At 36.1% G+C, this 21,354-nt stretch overlaps 1 protein-coding gene across 10 annotated transcripts in view; it reads left to right on the top strand.

The window, feature by feature from the left end:
* The window catches only part of SMARCA1 (SWI/SNF related, matrix associated, actin dependent regulator of chromatin, subfamily a, member 1), a 776,730-nt gene that overhangs the window by 20,150 nt on the left and 735,226 nt on the right, over nt 1-21,354 (top strand). For 8 of the 10 annotated variants that reach the window (XR_004679785.1, XR_004679781.1, XM_035008363.1 and 5 more), the window contains exons 10-17: nt 3,710-3,819; nt 6,250-6,476; nt 7,416-7,537; nt 10,179-10,214; nt 11,132-11,284; nt 13,890-14,022; nt 15,049-15,197; nt 15,955-16,074. Coding sequence is in view for 8 of the 10 variants with exons in the window: in XM_035008363.1 (XP_034864254.1) it covers nt 3,710-3,819; nt 6,250-6,476; nt 7,416-7,537; nt 10,179-10,214; nt 11,132-11,284; nt 13,890-14,022; nt 15,049-15,197; nt 15,955-16,074 (1,050 nt within the window). In the remaining 2 variants the exon portion in view is untranslated. The remainder of the gene's footprint in view (nt 1-3,709; nt 3,820-6,249; nt 6,477-7,415; nt 7,538-10,178; nt 10,215-11,131; nt 11,285-13,889; nt 14,023-15,048; nt 15,198-15,954; nt 16,075-21,354) is intronic. The other 2 variants (XM_035008364.1, XM_035008369.1) reach the window with 1 other exon arrangement.

Below are 21,354 nucleotides of genomic sequence, written 5' to 3'. Positions count from 1 at the left end.
CATCCATCACCTCATTTCTGTTGTTACTTTTCTCTCTCTCTTTTTTAAAAAAAGACTTTATTTTTAAGTAATCTCTACACCCAACATGGGGCTCAAACTCACAACCCCAAGATCAAGAGTTGCAGGCTCCACTGACTGAGCCAGTCAGGTGCCCCTGTTGTTACTTTTTTCTCTACCAAACAATGAGCCCATTTTCTATCACTTGAACCACCCTTTTGCCAATACTCCCAAACTTCCTTTCTTTTCTTGTCTATCTGCCATTTCTGCCCTGGAAGCCCGACACTGGAATACTGTAACTGTCTCTGTCTTCTGGGTTTGAATTCTGCTTCTACCACTTACTAGGAGAGTGCCTTGTTCTGTACTGGAGCTGTTCAACACTGATAAAGAAGGTTATACAATTGTACAGATGGGAGCAACTCCAGTTTCATGTTCTATAACATAAGCTGGGGTTTGGTGATGTCAGCAATCCTTCAACATGGCCTTCTATAGCATTCTTTCCCATTTCCAATAACAGCTGCTTCAGGCCTTCCTCAATCTCCCCAAGACTTCTGTCCCAGATACTCTCTGCCCCCTTCCTTTCTCTGTAAGTAGCATCATTATTTTCTCAAAGAGAAAAGAGAAATTATTAGGTAGGAACTCCTTTAAAGATATCCAGCTTCCAAGGATATCTGCGTCTGTGTTATCTTCTTTCTGAAGGGAGAGGTGTTTTCTTTGGTCATTGGCTAAGACTTTGGACATGAACCCTGGATCTCATCTCTCCCTGTTTCCTCATGGGACCTCTCCCCATAATTTATCCTTTTTATTGACTGATTTTTCTAGCTCTCCCTCTATATTGGCTTTTTGTCCTAACATGTAAACATGCTCAAGTATCTCCCTTATTAAAATCCAAACCCACACCCGTATGCACCCACCCTCACGCATATACAAAATAGTACTCTCTTATCATTGTGTGTCTCTAGCTGTGATTCTGGTCTCTTCTCTTGATAGCTAAGCTTCTTGAAAAAGTGGTTTATTTTCTCCATCTCCACTACCTAATCTCCTGTTTACTCTTGACTCATTGACCACTGGCTTCTATCCGTTCTACGCAACTGAAACTTATCTTGGAAGGTCTTCAGTCATTTTCCAGTTGTTGAATTCAGGGTATACTTTTTGCTCAGTATTTTGGCTTCTCTGTACTGCTTAGCACTTCTAACCACTCCTGCATGAAACCCTTTCCTACTTGGTTTCTGGGGTACAGAATGGATTGTCTCTTGGATTTTCTCTTATCTTTTTGGCCACTCCTATCAGTCCCCTTTATGGGTTTTCTTTCTCAGTCTGTCCCTGAAAGTTTAGTGTTTTGTAGGGCTTTGTCTTTGACTTTCTTTTTTATGTGCTCTACCTGGGGATCCACTCCATGGTTATAGCTACCACCTATCTACTTATAACTCCCAAATTTATCTTTCCATTATTTCTTGCCTAGTTTCTGCATATTTTTCTGTCTAAATGTCTCACAGGCAGTTTAAACTCTTAAAGAATCTCTCAGACAATTTTAAGAGGCTCAAACCAGAGATCAGAAGTTGTCTTTCACTCTTTTCTTTTCCTTACCCCCCATAGATCTCTAATAGTAATAGCTTCTATTTACTAATGTCTACTGTGATTAAGCTCTACACAAGTACTATCATAAATTTTCACAGCAGCTTTGGAAATAGGTATCATTATTCTCATTTTAAAATGCTTGTCATATACATATACTATAACTTTTTGATGAATGGATGAGGAAACAGGCTCAGAAAAGTTAAGGAACTTGTCCAGGCTCTCACAACAGCTAATCAGGGACTGAGCTGATTTTAGAATCAGCTTGATCTGGGTGTGAATTTGGCTTCTACCACTTACTAGCAAAATGACTTTGGTTGAGTTAATACAATTGAAAGGCACCCGGGTGGCTCAGTCAGTTGGGTGTCTGGCTCTTGGTTTCAGCTCAGGTCATGATCTCAGGGTTGTGAGATTGAGCCCCATGTTGGACTCCACACTGAGTGCAGAGTCTGCTTGAGATTCTCTGCCTTTTCCTCTCCCTCTGCCCCTCTGCCTCTCCCCCTGCTCGAGCTCTCTCTTTCTCTCTCTAAAATAAATAGATATTTTTATTTTTATTTTTTTAAAAATTTTTAAACATTTTTTTAAAAGATTTTATTTATTTATTTGACACACACAGAGAGAGAGCGAGAGCAGGAACACAAGCAGTGGGAGTGGGAGAAGGAGAAGCAGGCTTCCCGCTGAGCGGGGAGCCCGATGCAGGGCTCGATCCCAGGACCCTGGGAACATGACCTGAGCCGAAGGCAGACACTTAACAACTGAGCCACCCAGGCGCCCCTAAAATAAATAAATAAATAAATAAATAAATAAATAAATAAATAAATAACATCTTTTTTAAAAAAGAAAATTAAAATAATCACATTTCCTTTAAAGATTTATTGTAAGGATTTAGTACTCTGGGTTGTAAAGTTCATGGTGCACTGTCTGGCACATTGCATGTACTCTATAGATGATGGTAGCACATTACTTTCCTGTGATGGAATCTGTCTGGCAGGTATATACTGATTATTTCATCTTTTTTCTCTATTCATCCATATCTTCCTTAACATTGAACTATTTTCTCTTCATTCATATACTTAACTATTTTGAAATGGCCTGCATTTTTATCTCACTTGCAGAGACTCTCTGATTCATACTCTGACTTCAGATTTCCTCTAAGATTAAAAAATCTTGTTGTTTCACTTAGTGTAATACCTTCTAGGTCCATTCATGTTGTCACAAATGGCAAGATCTCATCCTTTTTTATGCCTGAGTAAGATTCCATCGTGTGTGTGTGTGTATTATATTTACATACATACATGCATGTGTATGTATTCATATATGTATACAGACACACATATATGTAGACCACATCTTCATCTATTCATCTATCAGTGGACACTTAGGTGTTGCTTCTGTATCTTGGTTATTGTAAATAATGCTGCAATAAACATAGGGGTACATATAGCTTTTCAAATTAGTGTTTTCATTTTCTGTGGGTAAATACCCAGTAGTGGAGTTATTGGATTATATGGCATTTCTATTTTTGTTTTTTTGAGGAACCTCCATACTGTTTTCCACAGCAGCTGTACCAATTTATATACCCACCAACAGTATGTATGGAGGTTCCTTTTTCTCCACATCCTTGCCAGCTCTTGATATTTCTTATTTTTTTGATACTAGCCATTCTGACAGATATAAGGTGATAACCTCATTGCAGTTTTGATTTGCATTTCCTTGATGATGAGTGATGATGAGCATCTTTTCTTAGTGTGTCCGTTGGTCATCTCTAGGTCGTTTTTGGAAAAACGTCTGTTACCATCAAAATTATTCCTATACAGAATAAAAAAACAAATGTTGTATGACAGCAGCTTTTTATTTTTTAAAAAAAGATTCATTCATGCTTACTCAATAGTCAGTAATCTTGTCTTTTTAATGTATTTTGTGCTATCAAATTATGAATATCTAATTTAGGTCCCCTGTTCTGATTTTTTAATGGGCCATTGGTTCTTTTCTATTGAGAAAATTGGCAACTGGCATTGGTAGTGTTTTTCAGGTTATGCTTTGGGAAGTAAATTTCACATTAGGGTGTTGTCAATGAAATATATGGTTTATAATATTAAATATCTTATAAACTTTTATAAAAACTATCACTTTTTAGGTTTTAAAACCATTTTTGTTACGTCGTATAAAAACTGATGTAGAGAAGAGCCTGCCTCCTAAAAAGGAAATAAAGATTTACTTGGGACTGAGTAAAATGCAACGAGAATGGTGAGCTATTTTATTTCCATTGGCATTTATTTACGTGTAAGGATTTATTAAAATTTAGCTTTGTAGTGGTTCAGTTATGCCCTTATTTTTTTTCAGTTGTGCCTTTAGATCAAAATTTATGTTTTATGTTTAAAGGGCAAGTTAAGTAGTTCAAATATTTTAATAGAAAATTGGTGAATATTTTATTTAGCCTTTGGGAGAGAGCATGAGCTGGCTGGTTAGCTCAGTTGGTTAGAGAGTAGTGCTGATAGCCTTTGGGAGAGAGCATGGGCCTTGATTTTATAGAGCCGTATTTTTTTAAAATATTTTTAAAAATCTAAATTCAACTAATATATAATATATTATTGGTTTCAGAGGTAGAGGTCAGTGATTTATCAGTCTTATGTAATACCCAATGCTCATTATATCACATGAACTCATTAATTATAGAACTGTATTTGAATCCCATGCTTTGTCCCTTAGCAGCTATTTAGCTTGGGTAAATCATATAACCTCAGTTTCCCTTCTATAAAATGGGGATAATAATACTTAGCTGATGAGTCAGTGTCAGGGTTAAAGAGACTACTGTCACTTGCACATTTGTTTGATATTCTTTTTCCATCAGTGAAAATAGTAATAACCATAATAATAAGTAATAATAAGATGGATGAGAATAGCAATTATAGATATTATAAAAATAGAAGCTGAATTGGTTTGATAAATACAGGCAAAGCAGGAAATTGACAAGAGAAGTCACAAGGAATCATAAATTAAGACATGCTTATGTAATAATGCTGCTAAAAGAAGCAAAATGTTATGGGGCACCTGGTTGACTCAGTTGGTTAGGTGTCTGACTCTTGATCTCAGCTCAGGTCTTGATCTCAGGGTCATGAGTTCAAGCCCTGTGTTGGGCATGGAGCCTACTTAAAGAGAAGCAAAATGTTGCTAATATATCTTACAAGTGATCTAATTTTATTTGTAATGACTTCTGTACTACTGAAACCAGTATAGGGTGGTGGTGAAGAGTGTATTTCTCTAGATTCAGACATAAGATCAAACTCTGACTTTGTCCCTTTTTGTGGCCCTGAGTAGGTTGTTTAACCTCTCTTAGCTGCCTGAATTCCCATTCGTAAAGTGGGGTTGATTCTATACATACCTCAAAGTTGTGAAGATTTAACAAGATGATTTATATAAAGCCCTTCACATGATACCTGGCACTTTCACTCAATAAAATTTGGCTATTATTATAATTAAGTATTAATTACTGTTCAGGTGGATACATAGGTCTATTTTCACCTGGGTAAAGGTCAACAAAAGATAGTGAAAAATGTTTATGGATCAGAAAAAAATGCCTTATGAAGATTAGGTATAAGAAATTTGATTGTTGGGGCACCTGGGTGGCTCAATCATTAAGCATCTGCCTTCGGCTCAGGTCATGATCCCAGGGTCCTGGGATCGAGCCCTGCGTTGGGCTCCCTGCTCCTCGGGAAGCCTGCTTCTCCCTCTCCCCTTCCCCTCCTTGTGTTTCCTCTCTTGCTCTCTCTCTCTGTCAGATAAATAAAATCTTAAAAAAAAAAAAGAAATTGTGATTGTTTTTAGCTCAAACAAGAAAAAGTTGGATGCCAACTTTCAGCAAATATTGTAGTTATTGAATAATTAATTATCAGATATGGTTATCTGAATAGTTATCAGTTGATAGCAATTTGTAGCAATGGATAAAGCAGGAGGAAACAGGTTTGTAGGCAACATACAAGTTAAAATGTTCAAAAGTTTCTTGGTTTTGCTGATCAGATTTAGTCTCCAAATCGAATTTGTTTATCTTTAAATAGGACTCTATGCTGATCAGTAAAGGGATGTTGCTTGATGACATTGAACTTTTTATTTATTTATTTATTTTTAACTTAAAAAAAAAATGTATTTGACAGAGACACAGCGAGAGAGGGAACACAAGCAGAGGGAGTGGGAAAGGGAGAAGCAGGCTTCCCGCTGAGCAGCGAGCCCAATATGGGCCTGGATCCCAGGACCCTGGGATCATGACCTGAACCGAAGGCAGACGCTTAACGACTGAGCCACCCAGGCACCCTGAACATTTTTTTTAGATTGCTTTAACTTTTTATTATTACAGTGTTGTGATGAACACTATTCCACTTATGTGGCTATCTACAAAGGACGAAATTGTAGATGTAGAATATTCACATTTTAAAACTTATTACCTATCTTGCCAAATTGCCCTTTAGAACGAGTGTACTAACATATCCATGTCAGTTTAAAAGATCTTCCTATTTCACCACATATTCACCAAAACTGAGTATTTTTTTACTTTTTTTTCTTTTCAAATTTTTATTTAAATTCTAATTGATTAATATATAGTGTGATATTGGTTTCAGGAGTAGAATTTAGTGATTTATCAATTACATATAATAAATGATTAATTATAGTTAAAAATTTTAGGTATACAAAAATCCTGATGAAAGATATTGATGTGTTAAATTCTGCTGGCAAGATGGACAAGATGCGACTCTTAAACATTCTGATGCAGCTTCGAAAGTGTTGTAATCATCCTTACTTGTTTGATGGTGCTGAACCTGGTCCACCTTATACCACTGATGAGCACATTGTCAGCAACAGTGGTAAAATGGTAGTTCTTGATAAACTGTTGGCCAAACTCAAAGAACAGGGTGAGTTACAAATCTATACCTTAACATGAAATGACTTTATATTACTGACTTGTGTATGAATAACATTTTGCATATTTACCCATCATTTATTCATTCACTCATTCAGCAAACATTGTTGAGTACTTATTATCTGCCAGGAATTGTCCTATGGGCTGGCTATTACAAAGATGCATAAGACAACAGTCTTTGCCTTGGACAAACAATGTAGTGAGGAGGAACAGTTGAAATTTGTTGTGATAAGTGCCATATGTTGAGAAACAGAGTTGGGGAAATCTTCACAAAGGTGACATTTGAAGTGAGCCCTGGAGAATGTCTAGAAGTAAATCATGGGAAAAAGGAGGGGGAAACGTTTTACAGGGCAATGAAACTGAAGTGTGAAAAAAAGGGAATGCAGAGCTTACAGTATTTGGGGTAGAGTGGCAGTTGAGGAATCTGAAAAGATGGATGGAGCCAGATTATGAAAGGCCTTTTAAACATGCTAAAGAAGTTTGGACTATTTGGAAGGCAGGGAGGGAGGTGTGTCATAGAAGATTTTGCTGTGTCAGCTCACATGATCAGACTTGTATGTTTGGAGGAGAACCTTTGAAGCAGTACAGGGGTTCTACTGAGGATGAGAGATGAGAAACAGGAGACTAGTTGGGAGACTATTGCAGTAGTCTAGTGAAAGGTTGTGTGGACCAATCACTCATCCTCAGGACAGAGAAAAGGCAGAGTTTAAATAATCTCAATATGTGTGGAGGGTTTTGAAATCCTTAAACATGCATAACTCAGCAATGCATAATTCTGTATAGCAGTCCTCGAAGGTGTATGTGTGTGTGTGTTTCATGAAGTGTTCCACTCTATATTTATGTTACATGTGATGTTTACTTATATTTTTGTAACTTTCAAATTAGTTTTACACAAGTTGAATAACTTGCTTTTTTGGGGGAAATGTTTTAGGTTCAAGGGTTCTCATTTTTAGCCAGATGACTCGCTTGCTGGACATTTTGGAGGATTATTGTATGTGGCGTGGTTATGAGTATTGTCGACTGGATGGACAAACCCCACATGAAGAAAGAGAGGTGAGGAAAAGAAAATAAAACAAAACTTTAAAAATCAGAGTTCAATTAAGCCATGTTTTTCATCATTAGGTAGTTTTGAACTTTGGCCCTTTTTTAAATAGCTAGGTGTGTTGAATTTCTCACTTAACACCTCTCTGTCTCTCTGAGAGCTTCGATTTGGCTTGCATTATACTGACTCTTTACAAAGCATCCTTTTCAAGGTCTTCAGAGACATCCTCACTTATCTAAAGGATACTACACCATTACACCCTTACCTCCTCTAACCACTGCTCTGACCTTCTAATTACTGTTTCTCATCCTACTCTTTAATCTCTGATTCTGCCATTTTCTTTTCTTGATTTGCTTCCTGCAGTAGACCCTCGCCATTTGTGGAGTTTAACAGTTGAGATTTTTCCGGTTTATGAGTAATCCTAAAGACTCATGAAACAGTAATTTGTAAAGAAAATAATCTCAGTGTTAGATTTTTGTAAAACTGAAATTGGACAACATAGGTCTAGGTGCTTATCATGCATTTGGATCTTGGAATACCACAAGGCTGGTGTATGGAATGAGTTACTGAGCTAGTGAGGAAACCTACCTAGCAGCCAGTGTCTTTCTCAAATTTGGGAATTCTTACAGATCTTTAGATTATCCCTCATGAATGTCATGGGTCTAATGTATTTTAAACCCTTTAAATACTTTCTTGAGGGGAGGGCTTTGCTAATTTATCTTCACTTTTCTGTGGTCCTTCAAGGCTCTGTCTTTGGTCTCTCTTTTAAGTCTGTCCTCAAGCTCTGGGCAAAGATTGTGATTTCATGGTATAGTGGAAAATGCATTGAACTTGGTTTCAGAAGACCTAAATTTCAGCACCAACTCCACCACTTTGTAGCGTATGCAAGCTGTTTAATTCTCTGAGCCTCAGTATCTTTAACTATTATCAGGGTAGTATTAATACCTCGGCTTCTTTTTTTCTGACAATGTTATGAGGATCATTGGGTATAATAGATATGAATGCAGTTTTTAAAACTCTGTAGTGCAGGATATACTACATGTCATGAAATTGCACACAGGCCTTTTACCTCTCAGCTTTAGGGCCCCATCTCAGGCCACAAGGACTCTTAGTCCATGTCCCTCTCCTTCTATAGCTTCAGTGAGCACTCTGTCTCTTGTGTGCTTCCTTCTTGAAGCTTGGCTGTAGCATAGGATAGGGTCCATAGCAGGCACACAGGCCCTTTTTATATTAAGGGTTTACCTGCTACCCATTGTGGGGAAACATTTTTGGTAACATTCACAAATAATGGGCACGTTTCAAAGTTTACACTGGTCCCTGCTCTATAGTAGTTTACTTTTTTTGAAATGGTAACTTGAAGCTTTATTGGGCTTTTGCTGATTTATTCCTCAGAATGGGTTTCTTTCAAATCCACATTAAGTACAAGCCATATAGTGCTATTCGAAATGACCCTTTTTCCTGGAGTGAAGATGATACTAAGGCAGAAAAGTAGGTGCTTTCTGACCTCAAATAGCCAATTTGCATTTCTGACTGATCTCCCTGTTTATGAACAATGTGGACTTTACCTAATTATACCCAAATTATTCTGGTTTCTTAAAATTTCAAATAATTTCTCCCTTCAGAGGGTTTGAATTGCATATGTTGAATTTAGGTACAGCAAAGTCAGAGCTGTTCTTTTCTTTCTTTTTTTTTTTTTTTTGGAAATGTCCCACTTTCCCATTATACTGTTGTCCACCTAATCGTTTCATCTATTTTCCTAGTAAAGAGGGGAAGCCACATTTGATTCCTTACTCTAATTATTTGCCAGCTGTTAATAAGCAATTCTTTTTCAGTAGTTCTCAGATTTGCCCTTTCTTCATTGCTACCGCTAAATTCAGCTAGCGAAGTCTCTCGTCACCCTCTGACTCAGTTCCTATAACCTTTACTTAATTGGCCTCCTCACTTTTATAGGGAAAGGATCTAACATTTGTCAAGCAACGACTCTAAGCTAGGCAATGTATAGTTCCAGCTGAATTCTCCCAGCAGCCCAGTAAAGTATAATTTACTGGTATCATTTTCTCTACTTGAAACTGTCTCAGAGAGGTTAAATGCTTGCTTAGAAACACATATGTAGTAAATGGTAATGATTCACACCAGGTTTTTGCTCTTTCCTCTACACCAAATTGCCTCTCACTACACCATGCTGCTTTCTATACTGCCCCCTCTATATGCTATATGGACTGTGGCAGCGAGTGTCACCTTCTCTGCTGCAACTTTTGACCATGCCATTCTATTCATTAAAAATATGACTTCCTGTATTTTCTGATTATCAAAGTAATATATGACTGCTGAAGGAAATTTGCAAAATAAAAGTATTTCTGGCCAATTTTTGTATATATAATTTATATAAATAACTGATACTATACTATATATTATATATGAAGTTTGGTAATATTTTTATTCAGCATTATGTTGTACTTTCCTATATCAGTAATAAGCTTCATTGTAAAAATAATTTAAGTATAATATTACATCCAGTGGATGTACTATAAATAATTTATCTCCCAGTTGTTGATCATTTAGGTTGTTTCCAAGTTTTCACTATTATAAATAATGCTAAAGTGAAAGTCCTTATACATAAATCTTTGTGCACATTTCTGATTATTTCCTTAGGATAAATTCCTAGAAGTGGAATTACTGGGTCAAAGGGTATGAACATTTTTAAGACTTGATGCATATTGCCAAATTGCTTTCCAGAAAGGTTGTACCAATTTCCATTCCCTGCAGCAATGTATGAGAGTGCCCGTCTCACCGCCCCCTCGTCAACATTGAGTATTATTTTTTTAATCTTCAAAAAATGGTATTACATTTTAATTTGCATTTATTTGATTACTAGTAAGATTGAACATTATTTTTGTATTTATTAGCCATTCATATTTGTTCTTCTATGAATTGTCTGTTCTTTTTTTCCTTTCTTTTGCTTATTTTTCTACTGGGGTCTTAGTGTTTCTAATTAATTTGTATGAGATCTTTATATAGTAGGGATATTAACATCCCATTAATTTTAAGACTCTTCACTAAATATCCCTGGATTACCTTACTGAATTTCTTCATTACTTCCCTGTTTGCCCCTTGTCACCATATGGAAATAAATCTACTTAATCTCCCCTTTATCCAATTCTCTCATTCACATTTCTGAACCTTTTTCTTTCTCGTTGGTCTTCCAAACTATACTGTCTTTGTTAATCCTATGTAAAATAATGGGAATGAAGTTGAGATAGCTGACATTTTACCTCCTAGATATTTTTCAGCTCTCACTCAAAACATTTTCACTGTTGTTGCTTTAAATAATTTAAATGATTTATTGCTTGCCTAGTTAAATTTGTTTATACGATTGTTCTGTGTCTCTATTGATGTAAGCTTCTAAATATTAGGAACTTTATGTAATATACTTTCTACAGCAATTCACATAGTACAGTATATAGATATATGCTTAAGTGTTTCTGAGATGGAAGAATATCATAAAGTGGGCTTTTGAATATGCATGTTAAAAATATTTCTTAATGACTCTGTTAATATAATTTTATTTTTGTTTTTCTTCCATCTCCTGTGTCAATTAAAAAAAGGAAGCAATAGAGGCCTTTAATGTTCCTAATAGTAGCAAATTCATCTTTATGCTGAGTACCAGAGCTGGAGGTCTTGGAATTAACTTGGCAAGTGCTGATGTGGTTATACTATATGATTCAGACTGGAATCCGCAGGTTGATCTACAAGCTATGGTTAGTAATCTTTAATGATGTCAGAAATTTATTTTAACTAGGAATACTATTGTTATTTATGTAGCACAGGTGTAACTTATAAAAGGGCAACCACAATTTTTGGGAGGTTTTCTAGATGTTAAAATAGATTATCTTGGAAAACAAAGATACTGTGCTAATTACAAAAAAAAAAAAAAAAAAAAAAGGAAACAGAAACACACACACCCCAAATCCAACTACAGCATTTATGTGTCTATTTTGGCATTTATCATGAAACAGAACTGTTTTTTCCTCACTCCTGAATATTGAAAAGGACATGTACATATGTCTTAATGAAAAGGGTTAAAAAGTTAATGTGTTGTTATTAATTCTTCTGGATAACTAAATACGTTAAAATCCTTAGCACTAAAATTGGGAGAGGTATGATTTCAACTTTTGTAATAAAACATTTGGGATGAGGAGGTAAAAAGGTAACAAAGGAATATATTCCAGGAAAACATTTGATACCTAAGGGCACCATTGGAAAATATCCTACCCTTTTTTCAAAAAAAATTTCAAGGAGCTATTTCTTTTATTTGTCATCATGCTGTCATTTAGTGAATTAGAGCTACAACTTCTGTCAGTGTGACTCACATTTTGAGATAAAGAAAAGTTATTTCAGAAGTACAAAGATGCAAAATAGCTATGCACTCAAAATCCCAATAAATTATGGGATAATTTACTATCTTTGGAAGCAATTAAAGCTATACGTCAATGAGGCATAGCTTAGAAGTCCTTTTTAAAAATTTTATATATTTATATTTATATTTTTTGGTGCTGAAACCCGGGAGTGAACGCCCCACCTTCCTTTTTTTTTTATTTTTTAATTTTTTTGATTTATTTATTTATTCGACAGAGAGGGAGACATTGAGAGAGGGAACACAAGCAGAGGGAGTGGGAGAGGGAGAAGCAGGCTTCCCGCTGAGCAGGGAGCCCGATGCGGGGCTCGATCCCAGGACCCTGGGATCATGACCTGAGCCGAAGGCAGACGCTTAACCGACTGAGCCACCCAGGCGCCCCTCCACCTTCCTTTTTTTAATAATAGAATTAAAACATATTGACTCTCAGGACATTTTAATTTTTTTTTAAGATTTTATTTATTTATTTGACAGAGAGATATAGTGAGAAAGGGAACCCAAGCAGAGGGGGAGTGGGAGAGGGAGAAGCAGGCTTCCTGCTGAGCAGGGAGCCCGATGCGGGCCTCCATCCCAGGACCCTGGGATCATGACCTGAGCCAAAGGCAGACGCTTAACGACTGAGCCACCCAGGCGCCCTGACATTTTAATTTTTTAATTTTTTTGAAGATTTATTTGTATTTTTAGAGAGAGAGCAAGCCCACGTGTGCACATGAACGAGTCCGGGGAGGGGCAGAGGGAGAGAATCGTCAAGCAGCCTGACGCAGGGCTCAGTCTCATGACCCATGAGACCATGACCTGAGCAGACATCAAGGGTTGGACACTTAGCTGACTGAACCACCCAGGTGCCCCAGGACATTTTTAAATCGAAATGCTTTTTTTATCATTACTTTAGCATGGTACTGAGTTAGCCGTTTGATATTACTCAGTAGGAATAAGCCCCAGTAAGTTACAGGGTTACTAAACTGGAAAACCTGTTGATAACACTTCATTTCATTAAAATTGTTAGAGCTTAGCTGATCTTTCATGATTTACTGATTTGAGTTTGAAATTTTAAATTTGTATAGAGGTGTTGCATTCTCATTCATTGTGCTTTGTTGAAATTGTTACTGAGCTCTAGTGTTTTTATATTTAGTTCAAGGGCTGTTTTGAATCTTGTTTCTTTGATTTGTTTTTCTCAACTGCCCTCTTCCCTTCACCTATTTGCTCTAGCAGCTTCTGTGTTTTAAAAACACTCCCCTTAGCTGTTTTTGTATTATCAGAACTTGCCATCTGTCACCTTTACCAACTGTAAACCATAGGACTAATTCTAGACCACTGTATAGTAAGGATATTAATATGCCATTAATTTTTATTACCTTTTATTACACATCCCTGAATTGCCTCCATAAGCAGAAAGAACTGCTTGATTATGCAGACTTTTGCCACCATAGCAACCCTTGCTAACTACTTTGCCCCTCATGAAACTACTTGCTATTGTGGAAGATGTTTGCATTTAGTGGCTTAAAGTTGCTTAGAAAACTCCCTCTAGTCCTCATCTTAAAGGGGCTTTGGTTGTTGCCTTTCTGGAAGTTTTCTATTACTGGTATAGTATAATATTGGCAGATTTTTTTGGTCACAGGGACATCTAGATATTCCTTTATTTAAAAAAGATTCATTTGAGAGAAAGAGAATGTGCACAAGAGGGGGCCGGGGGGCGGAGCAGGAAGCCCAACATGGGGCTTGATCCCAGGACCCTGAGATCATGACCGGAGCCGAAGTCAGACGTTTAACTGACTGAGCCACCCAGGCGCCCCATATATATTCTTAATATTCATTATCCTCCTTTAAAATGTGGCAGGTCTAGAGAGCTCAGAAACTAATTTTGTATTTAGAATTTTATAGCATATGGTGGCTGTCTATATATTTTACCCAGAATACCCAATATCTTATATTAGGATTCTTTCTTCTAGGATCGAGCACATCGTATTGGTCAGAAGAAGCCAGTACGTGTGTTCCGTCTCATCACTGATAATACTGTTGAAGAAAGGATTGTAGAAAGAGCAGAGATAAAACTGAGACTTGACTCAATTGTTATACAACAAGGTATTTATACATGTAAACTTAATTAGGTGTTTTTTTTTTTTTTTTCCCAAAAACACATGCAATTTTCTTTAAAGGACATTTTTATTTTTTTAAGATTCATTTATTTATTTTAGAGAGAGAGAGAGAGCACGAGCAAGCATGTGGGGGGAGGGGCAGAGGGAGAGGGAGACAAGCAGATTCCCTGCTGATTGGGGAGTCTGATGCGGGTCTCGATTCCAGGACCCTGAGATCATGATCCGATCTGAAATCAGGAGTTGGATGCTTAACTGACTGAGCCACCCAGGTACCCCAAGGAGATTACTTTTAGAGTTGACTAAAATTTGCAAACTTACAGGAAAAAAGTCAGTTTTTTAAAAAAAAAATTGCTAATTTAAATCCATTTAATTTAAAGCCTTGCATTCAATATATGGAATAGATAGTTAAGCATCACTAGTTTATAGTTGAATGCCAGTGGCATGTCTTCTCAAGTACCTGATATTATTTAGCAGTTAAAATGTCTAGTTAAATTTTTTTTTAAAGATTTAAGACTTTATTTATTTATGAGAGAGAGGGAGTGCACACGCACTAGCGGGGGAGGGGGGAAGGGCAGAGGGAGAGGGAGAAGCAGGCGGGAGCCTGATGGACATGGGGCTCTATCCCAGGACTCTGGGATGATGACCTGAGCTGAAGGCAGACACTTAACTGACTGAGCCACCCAGGCGCCCCTAAAAAATTTTTATACACGTATTAGAGAGTGCCTGTTGATAGAAAGAAATTTGATCTGACAAATGAGCTTTGAAAATGAAAAAATGTTTCTGTTCTTCTGAGTTTTAACTGAATTTTACAGAAGGAAACATATTGAAATAGAAGGTATGGTAGGAGAAAAACTTGTAGGTGTGTTCATTAATATAACTTGAAAGGTCACTAATTTTCTGTGCTTTTAAAGCTTTACTTACAGTTAAATGTGGTAGTGTCTGATTAGAACTATTATGCTGTGCTTTCTATGGAATATAATTGAATATATACAACTTTTATTTTTATTATTAGGAAGACTCATTGACCAACAGTCTAACAAGCTGGCAAAAGAGGAAATGTTGCAAATGATACGTCATGGAGCCACCCATGTTTTTGCTTCTAAAGAAAGTGAGCTGACAGATGAAGACATTACAACTCTTCTGGAAAGAGGGGAAAAGAAGGTTAGTTAAAATGACATTTGTTTTCATGATGAATTGCTTTAAAATCAACGTACTTCAGCATGCTTAATTGGATTTGTGTTGTTTCAAATGCATGTTTCAAATGACTCATGTTCTCTCTAAGGATTTGTAGATTTATATCCAGAGGTAGTTTAGGGTTTTTTAGTTTAATTTTTGGTAAGAAAGACTAAGAACTAGAGTTTAAAATTGAGTGACCTTATATCTTATGTTTATTGAAAATAATGTTGGTATTTACTTAAAAGCCAAATAAATTTCATGTTCAATCACATATATCAGGACTACATTTTTGCAGCCTTTTTCTTATACTGGATTACATTGCATTAACTGAAAATCTTTTGTGAACATTTCAAGAAATATTAAAGCATTATTTGCTAAAGTATAATAAACTATTTCAGAATATTGCCATTTTGTGTTGAATTTACTTTTTTTTTTTACAAATTATTTTAGATAATTTCAAACATGAGTAAAAGTAGACAGAAATTATAATATGGCTACATCTTCAGGGATAAAAGATTTTAAAGAAAACCTAATTGAGAATACTTGAATAACCACTTAAATATTTAAAATACTTGGAACAAGTTAAATTTATATTCATTTAATGTTAGCCTTGCATTCTTACCTTGTAAATTAACAGATTGGATATTTCATGTCAAACCTGACTTTTAAAAAGATAGAGAGCCCACAGATTTTTGTAAGTAATTCAGTGATAATTTTCTAATTTCAATGCATTGAACTGTAGACTGCAGAGATGAATGAACGCTTGCAGAAAATGGGAGAGTCTTCTCTGAGAAATTTTAGAATGGACACTGAACAAAGTTTGTACAAGTTTGAAGGAGAAGATTATAGAGAAAAACAGAAGGTAACTTTTTACCCTCAGCCATTAGACTCTCAAATTAGCATTTCTCCCCATAACCATTATTAAAAAACACTGACGGGCCATCTGGCTGTCTCATTTGGTAGAACATGTGTGACTCTTGATCTTGGGGTTGTGAGTTCAAGCCCCATGTTGTGTGTAGGGGTTATTTAAAAAAACAGATAAAATTAAAACAATAATAAAATTAAAAAAACCCCACTGGCACTTACCTATTACAGTGCTCTGCTATGGAGTGAAATTTGATGTAGGTCAGATCTCATGCAATTGCTATCTTTAATAAATTTTGCTGGATGAAGATGATGATGATGATTACCATCATCCTCCTCATCATTTTTGCTGCTGTTGTTGCTGTTATTACTGTTTTTGACAAGCAGTGTAGGATTGTGGTGGAGTTCCTGGATTTTGAAGCTGAAATCCCAACTGTATTACTAATTAAGTGACTTTGGGTACTCATTTTTCTCCACTGTCAAATGGAGGGTATAGTAATACACTGCATGGACAGCAAAGGTCCTTTGAGGAAATGGGAGTTTTATTTATTTTGGTTGAAATTATGGCTGTAATTAAAAATTTTTAATTTGAAATGACTTTAGACTTTATTATAAGAAAGTACAGAGTTCACATATATCTTTCACCCAGCTTCCCCTAATGTTAACAAGTTACATAATCATAGTACATTTATCAAATTAACACGTTTTCTCCCTAAGTTCTTTCCCTGTTCCAGGGGATACAATCCAGGATCTCACACTGCAGTTTAAAAAAAACAGCTTTATTATGGGGCACCTGGGTGGCTCAGTCGTTAAGCGTCTGCCTTCGGCTCAGGTCATGATCCCAGGGTCCTGGGATCGAGCCCCGCATCGGGCTCCCTGCTCCGCGGGAAGCCTGCTTCTCCCTCTCCCACTCCCCCTGCTTGTGTTCCCCCCCCCCCTGTCAAATAAATAAATAAAATCTTTAAAAAAATAAAAAAACAGCTTTATTTTTAAGAGCAGTTTTAGATTCACAACAAAATAAAGTGGAAAATACAGAGTTCCCATATCTACCTACTCCAAATAAACATAGCTACTACACTATTAATATCCCACATCAGAGTGGTACATTTGTTACAATTGAACCTACATTGACACATCATTATCATCCAAAGCCCATCTTTTATGTTAAGGTTCACTTTTGGTATTGTACATTCTGTGGGTTTGGATAAATGTGTAATGATATGTATCCACCATTACAGTATCATCCAGAATAGTGTTACTGCTCTAAAAAGTTCTCTGTGCTCTGCCTATTCATTTCTCTTTCTATAGCCACTGGCAACAACTAATCTTTGTACTATCTCCATAGTTTTGCTTTTTCCAGACTGTCATATAGTTGGAATCATATAGTATGTAGCCTTTTCAGATTGACTTCTTTCACTTAGTCATATGCATTTAAGGTACCTTCATGTTTTTTCATGGTTTCATAGCTCATTTCTTTTTAGTGCTGAGTAATACTCTGTTGTCTGGATGTATCACTATTTATTTATTCATTCATCTACTGAAGGACATCTTGGTTGTCTCCAAGTTTGGGCCATTATGAATAAAGCTGTTATAAAAATCCATGTGCAGGTTTTTGGGTGGACATAGATTTTCAACTCCTTTGGGTAGATGCCAAGGATCGTGATTGCTGGAGCGTGTGATAAGCTTATGTTTAGTTTTGTAAGAAGCTGCCAACCGTTCTTTCAAAGTGGCCATACCATTTTGCATTCTCATGAGCAATGAATGAGAATTCTGTTGCTCCACATTCTCACTAGCATTTGGTGGTGTCAGTGTTCTGGATTTTGGCCATTCTAATAGGTGTGTAGTGTATCTCGTTCTCATTTGCATTTCACTGACATAAGATGTTGAGCATCTTTTCATTTGCTTATTTCCATCTGTATATCTTTGGCCAGGCGTCTGTTCAGGTCTTTTGCCCATTTTTAAAATCAGGTTATTTTCTTATTGTTGAATTTTAAGAGTTCTTTGTATATTTTGGATAACAGTCCTTTATAAGATGTGTTTTGCAAATATTTTCTGTCATTTTGTGACTTTTCTCATTCTCTTGACCCACAATGCTTTTTTTTTTTTTTTTTTTTTTGCTGTGTCTTCTTAGGCTCTTTTAATCTGCGTTAGTTCTCAGTCTTCCTTTGTCTTTCATGGTCTTTACACTTTTGAAGAGTATTGGTCAGTTATTTTGTAGTTTGTCTCTCATTTTGGGTTTGTCTGACATTGTCTCATGATTGGACTGAGATTATGTATTTTTTGGCAAGAATTCCATGGCAGGGATGTTAAGTCTTCAGTACATCTTATCAGGGAATATAAGATGTTGTTGTGTTGTATTACAGGAAATAGTAACCTTGATCACTTAGTTGAGGTGGTGTCTGCTGGGTTTCTTCACTGTAGAGTTACCATTTTTCCCTTTGTATTTGATAAATATCTTGGGGAATATATTCCTCAAACATATACCCACTGATTTTAGCATGTTTTGGTGGCATTTGCCTGCAACAGTTATTTTTGTGGTTTTTGCCTGATAGTAATTTTGTATTTCTTTCATTCCATCTACATTTATTAACTGGGTTTTTTCCGTAAGGAAGACCTGTCTCTTCTCATTTATTTTATACTCATTTATATCAGCATGGGCTCATGAATATTTATTTTATTTTTTGGGTTATAATACAATTTTATCGTTGTTTTGTTTGCCAAAATTGTTCTATAAAGCTGTTATATTTTTAACTCACAGAAATGAATTTTGTTAAAATAAGAAAGCTTATTTTTGGATATTGATTTTACTGAAGAATGAGAGGTGAGCCATTTTAGTTTGCATCGCAACTAGTATGCTGATAATGCTTTGTTGCTATCATTATTTTTCGTAGTTTTTAGTGTCTTGACTTACATCTATTTGGTTGTTCTATCTGTAACCTTAATTTAGACTGCTTATGTTTTATTCTGATGAGATAAACATGATGACTTGCATGCATAAGGTAGAAATTGTTTTTGAGATCTCATTGTGCGATACAAATTTTTAAAATTTTACAATTATTTCTATGGGCTTATTGGTATTAAGAGTATTTTATAAAGTGGAAAAATATTAAACAGTGAAGAGTCTAAATATCAGTGGAACTTCTAATCTACATCCTTAGAGTAAAATTAAACTTAGTAAAATACTTGTCGGGTGCCTGGGTGGCTCAGTCGTTAAGCGTCTGCCTTCGGCTCAGGTCATGATCCCAGGGTCCTGGGATCGAGCCCCACGTCGGGCTCCCTGCTCGGCGGGAAGTCTGCTTCTCCCTCTCCCACTCCCCCTGCTTGTGTTCCTGCTCTCGCTATCTCTCTCTCTGTCAAATAAATAAATAAAATCTTTAAAAAAAAAAATACTTGTCTATGTTTAATATAGCAGGTTTCCTGTGCTTACAATTCTAGTAAAATAATGTACAAATATAGAGGAATTTTAGTAATAATTATGATTACTTATATTTTTATAATTGAATGAGAAAATCAGATTTTAAAAATATTCTGACTTGGCATTATCTCTTATTTCTGGCTTTTCATATTTTTTAGATAGGTTCTTAAAATAGGTTCAAATTATCCTTTGGAGAGAATTGAAAACCTACAAAAATATTGTTTATACGTAAATCATGGGAATTACACAATGAGGTAGATTTTCATATATGATTTGTTGAATCAGCATTATTTACAACCATACCTGGGAAATTAAGTCATAATGACTGACATTGATCCTGAAGAAATTAACCTGAATTAGTTTGTATTAATGTGCTCTTATCTAAAACAAACTAATTCAGCATGATTTAGTGTATTTGAAAGTTTAGGAATAGGCCCTTAATGCTTATTCCAAATTTGGATACCTAGACCTGCGTATAAGTATGGGTTAAATGGCCAATACATTACTTTTGACTAAGTTAAGTTATTATTGATTTATTTTCATTCCAATTGGGACAAATAACATATTGGTTATTTATAAAATATTTTTTCTATTACTATCCTCTCACATTAATCCATTTGAGGGGGGGAAAACAAAACTACTTTCAGTGCTTTGAATATTTTTTTATTTTATGCAAACTCACATTATACTGTCTATATCTCATAAACTCTTAGAGTTAAAAGAAACTTAAAGGTCATTTAGTCTAACCTTTTTTAATTAAGAAATCCCATCTGTAGGATGTAGGGCAGTTATCCAGCCTCTATTTGAATGTGGTCATATTGGGAATCATACTCCTTTTGGGAGAGTTCATTTCACAGTTTTATATTTTTTGGTTCTCAGAAAACTTGTTATTTGACTTACAAGCTCCTTGATGGAAGAGATTATTCATCTTTGTATCCCTGACACTGATACAGTAGGTACTTAAGACATATTTATTAAATTACATTGAGTAGGAATCTACTTTCCACATTGGTTTTTTTTTTTTTTAAGATTTTATTTATTTGACAGAGACACAGTGAGAGAGGGAATACAAGCAGGGGGAGTGGGAGAGGGAGAAGCAGGCTTCCCGCGGAGCGGGGATTGATCCCAGGACCCTGGGATCATGACCTGGGCTGAAGGCAGACGCTTAACGACTGAGCCACCCAGGCGCCCCTCCACATTGGTTTTAAAGATTTTATTTATTTATTTGAGAGAGAGAGAATGAGAGACAGAGAGCATGAGAGGGAGGAGGGTCAGAGGGAGAAGCAGACTCCCCGCCGAGCAGGGAGCCCGATGCGGGACTTGATCCCGGGACTCCAGGATCATGACCTGAGCCGAAGGCAGTCGCTTAACCAACTGAGCCACCCAGGCGCCCCTCCACATTGGTTTTAACCTTATGGATCAACTGAGACCTGTGTTCTTTTGTAGTTGATAGACTTTTACATATGTGAATACTACCATTATGTCTGTCTTTAGTCTTTACTTCTTTGGACACTATGAGAGTTTGTAGATCCCTAACCATCCTACTCATCTTAGTTTATCATCCACTCTTAAACTATGATGCTAAGGTTGGAACTCCATCCTTAGATAAGATCAAATATAGTGGGATCATTAATTGTAGATTAATGGCCTCTTTTGTGTTCAGGCACTAGGATAGGCGCTGTGAAATCAAGAAAAATATCTGAACTGGAAAACCATCCCTATAGACTCCAGAATTTTGTATTGTCAGTTTGGCCTATTGCCTTTTAAATTGTATTTTCTAGCTGATATTGGGCCAGAGTTTTTTTTTTTTTTTTTTTTTGAAGATTTTATTTATTTATTTGACACAGAGAGAGACAGCTAGAG

This window comes from Mirounga leonina, unplaced genomic scaffold, assembly GCF_011800145.1.
Source record: "Mirounga leonina isolate KUSES-001 unplaced genomic scaffold, KU_Mleo_1.0 Mir_101664, whole genome shotgun sequence".
In the NCBI taxonomy this organism is placed as follows: Eukaryota; Metazoa; Chordata; class Mammalia; order Carnivora; family Phocidae; genus Mirounga; species Mirounga leonina.
The sequence above is the reverse complement of the archived record's forward strand: the minus strand, read 5'-3'. Positions and strand labels throughout refer to the sequence as shown.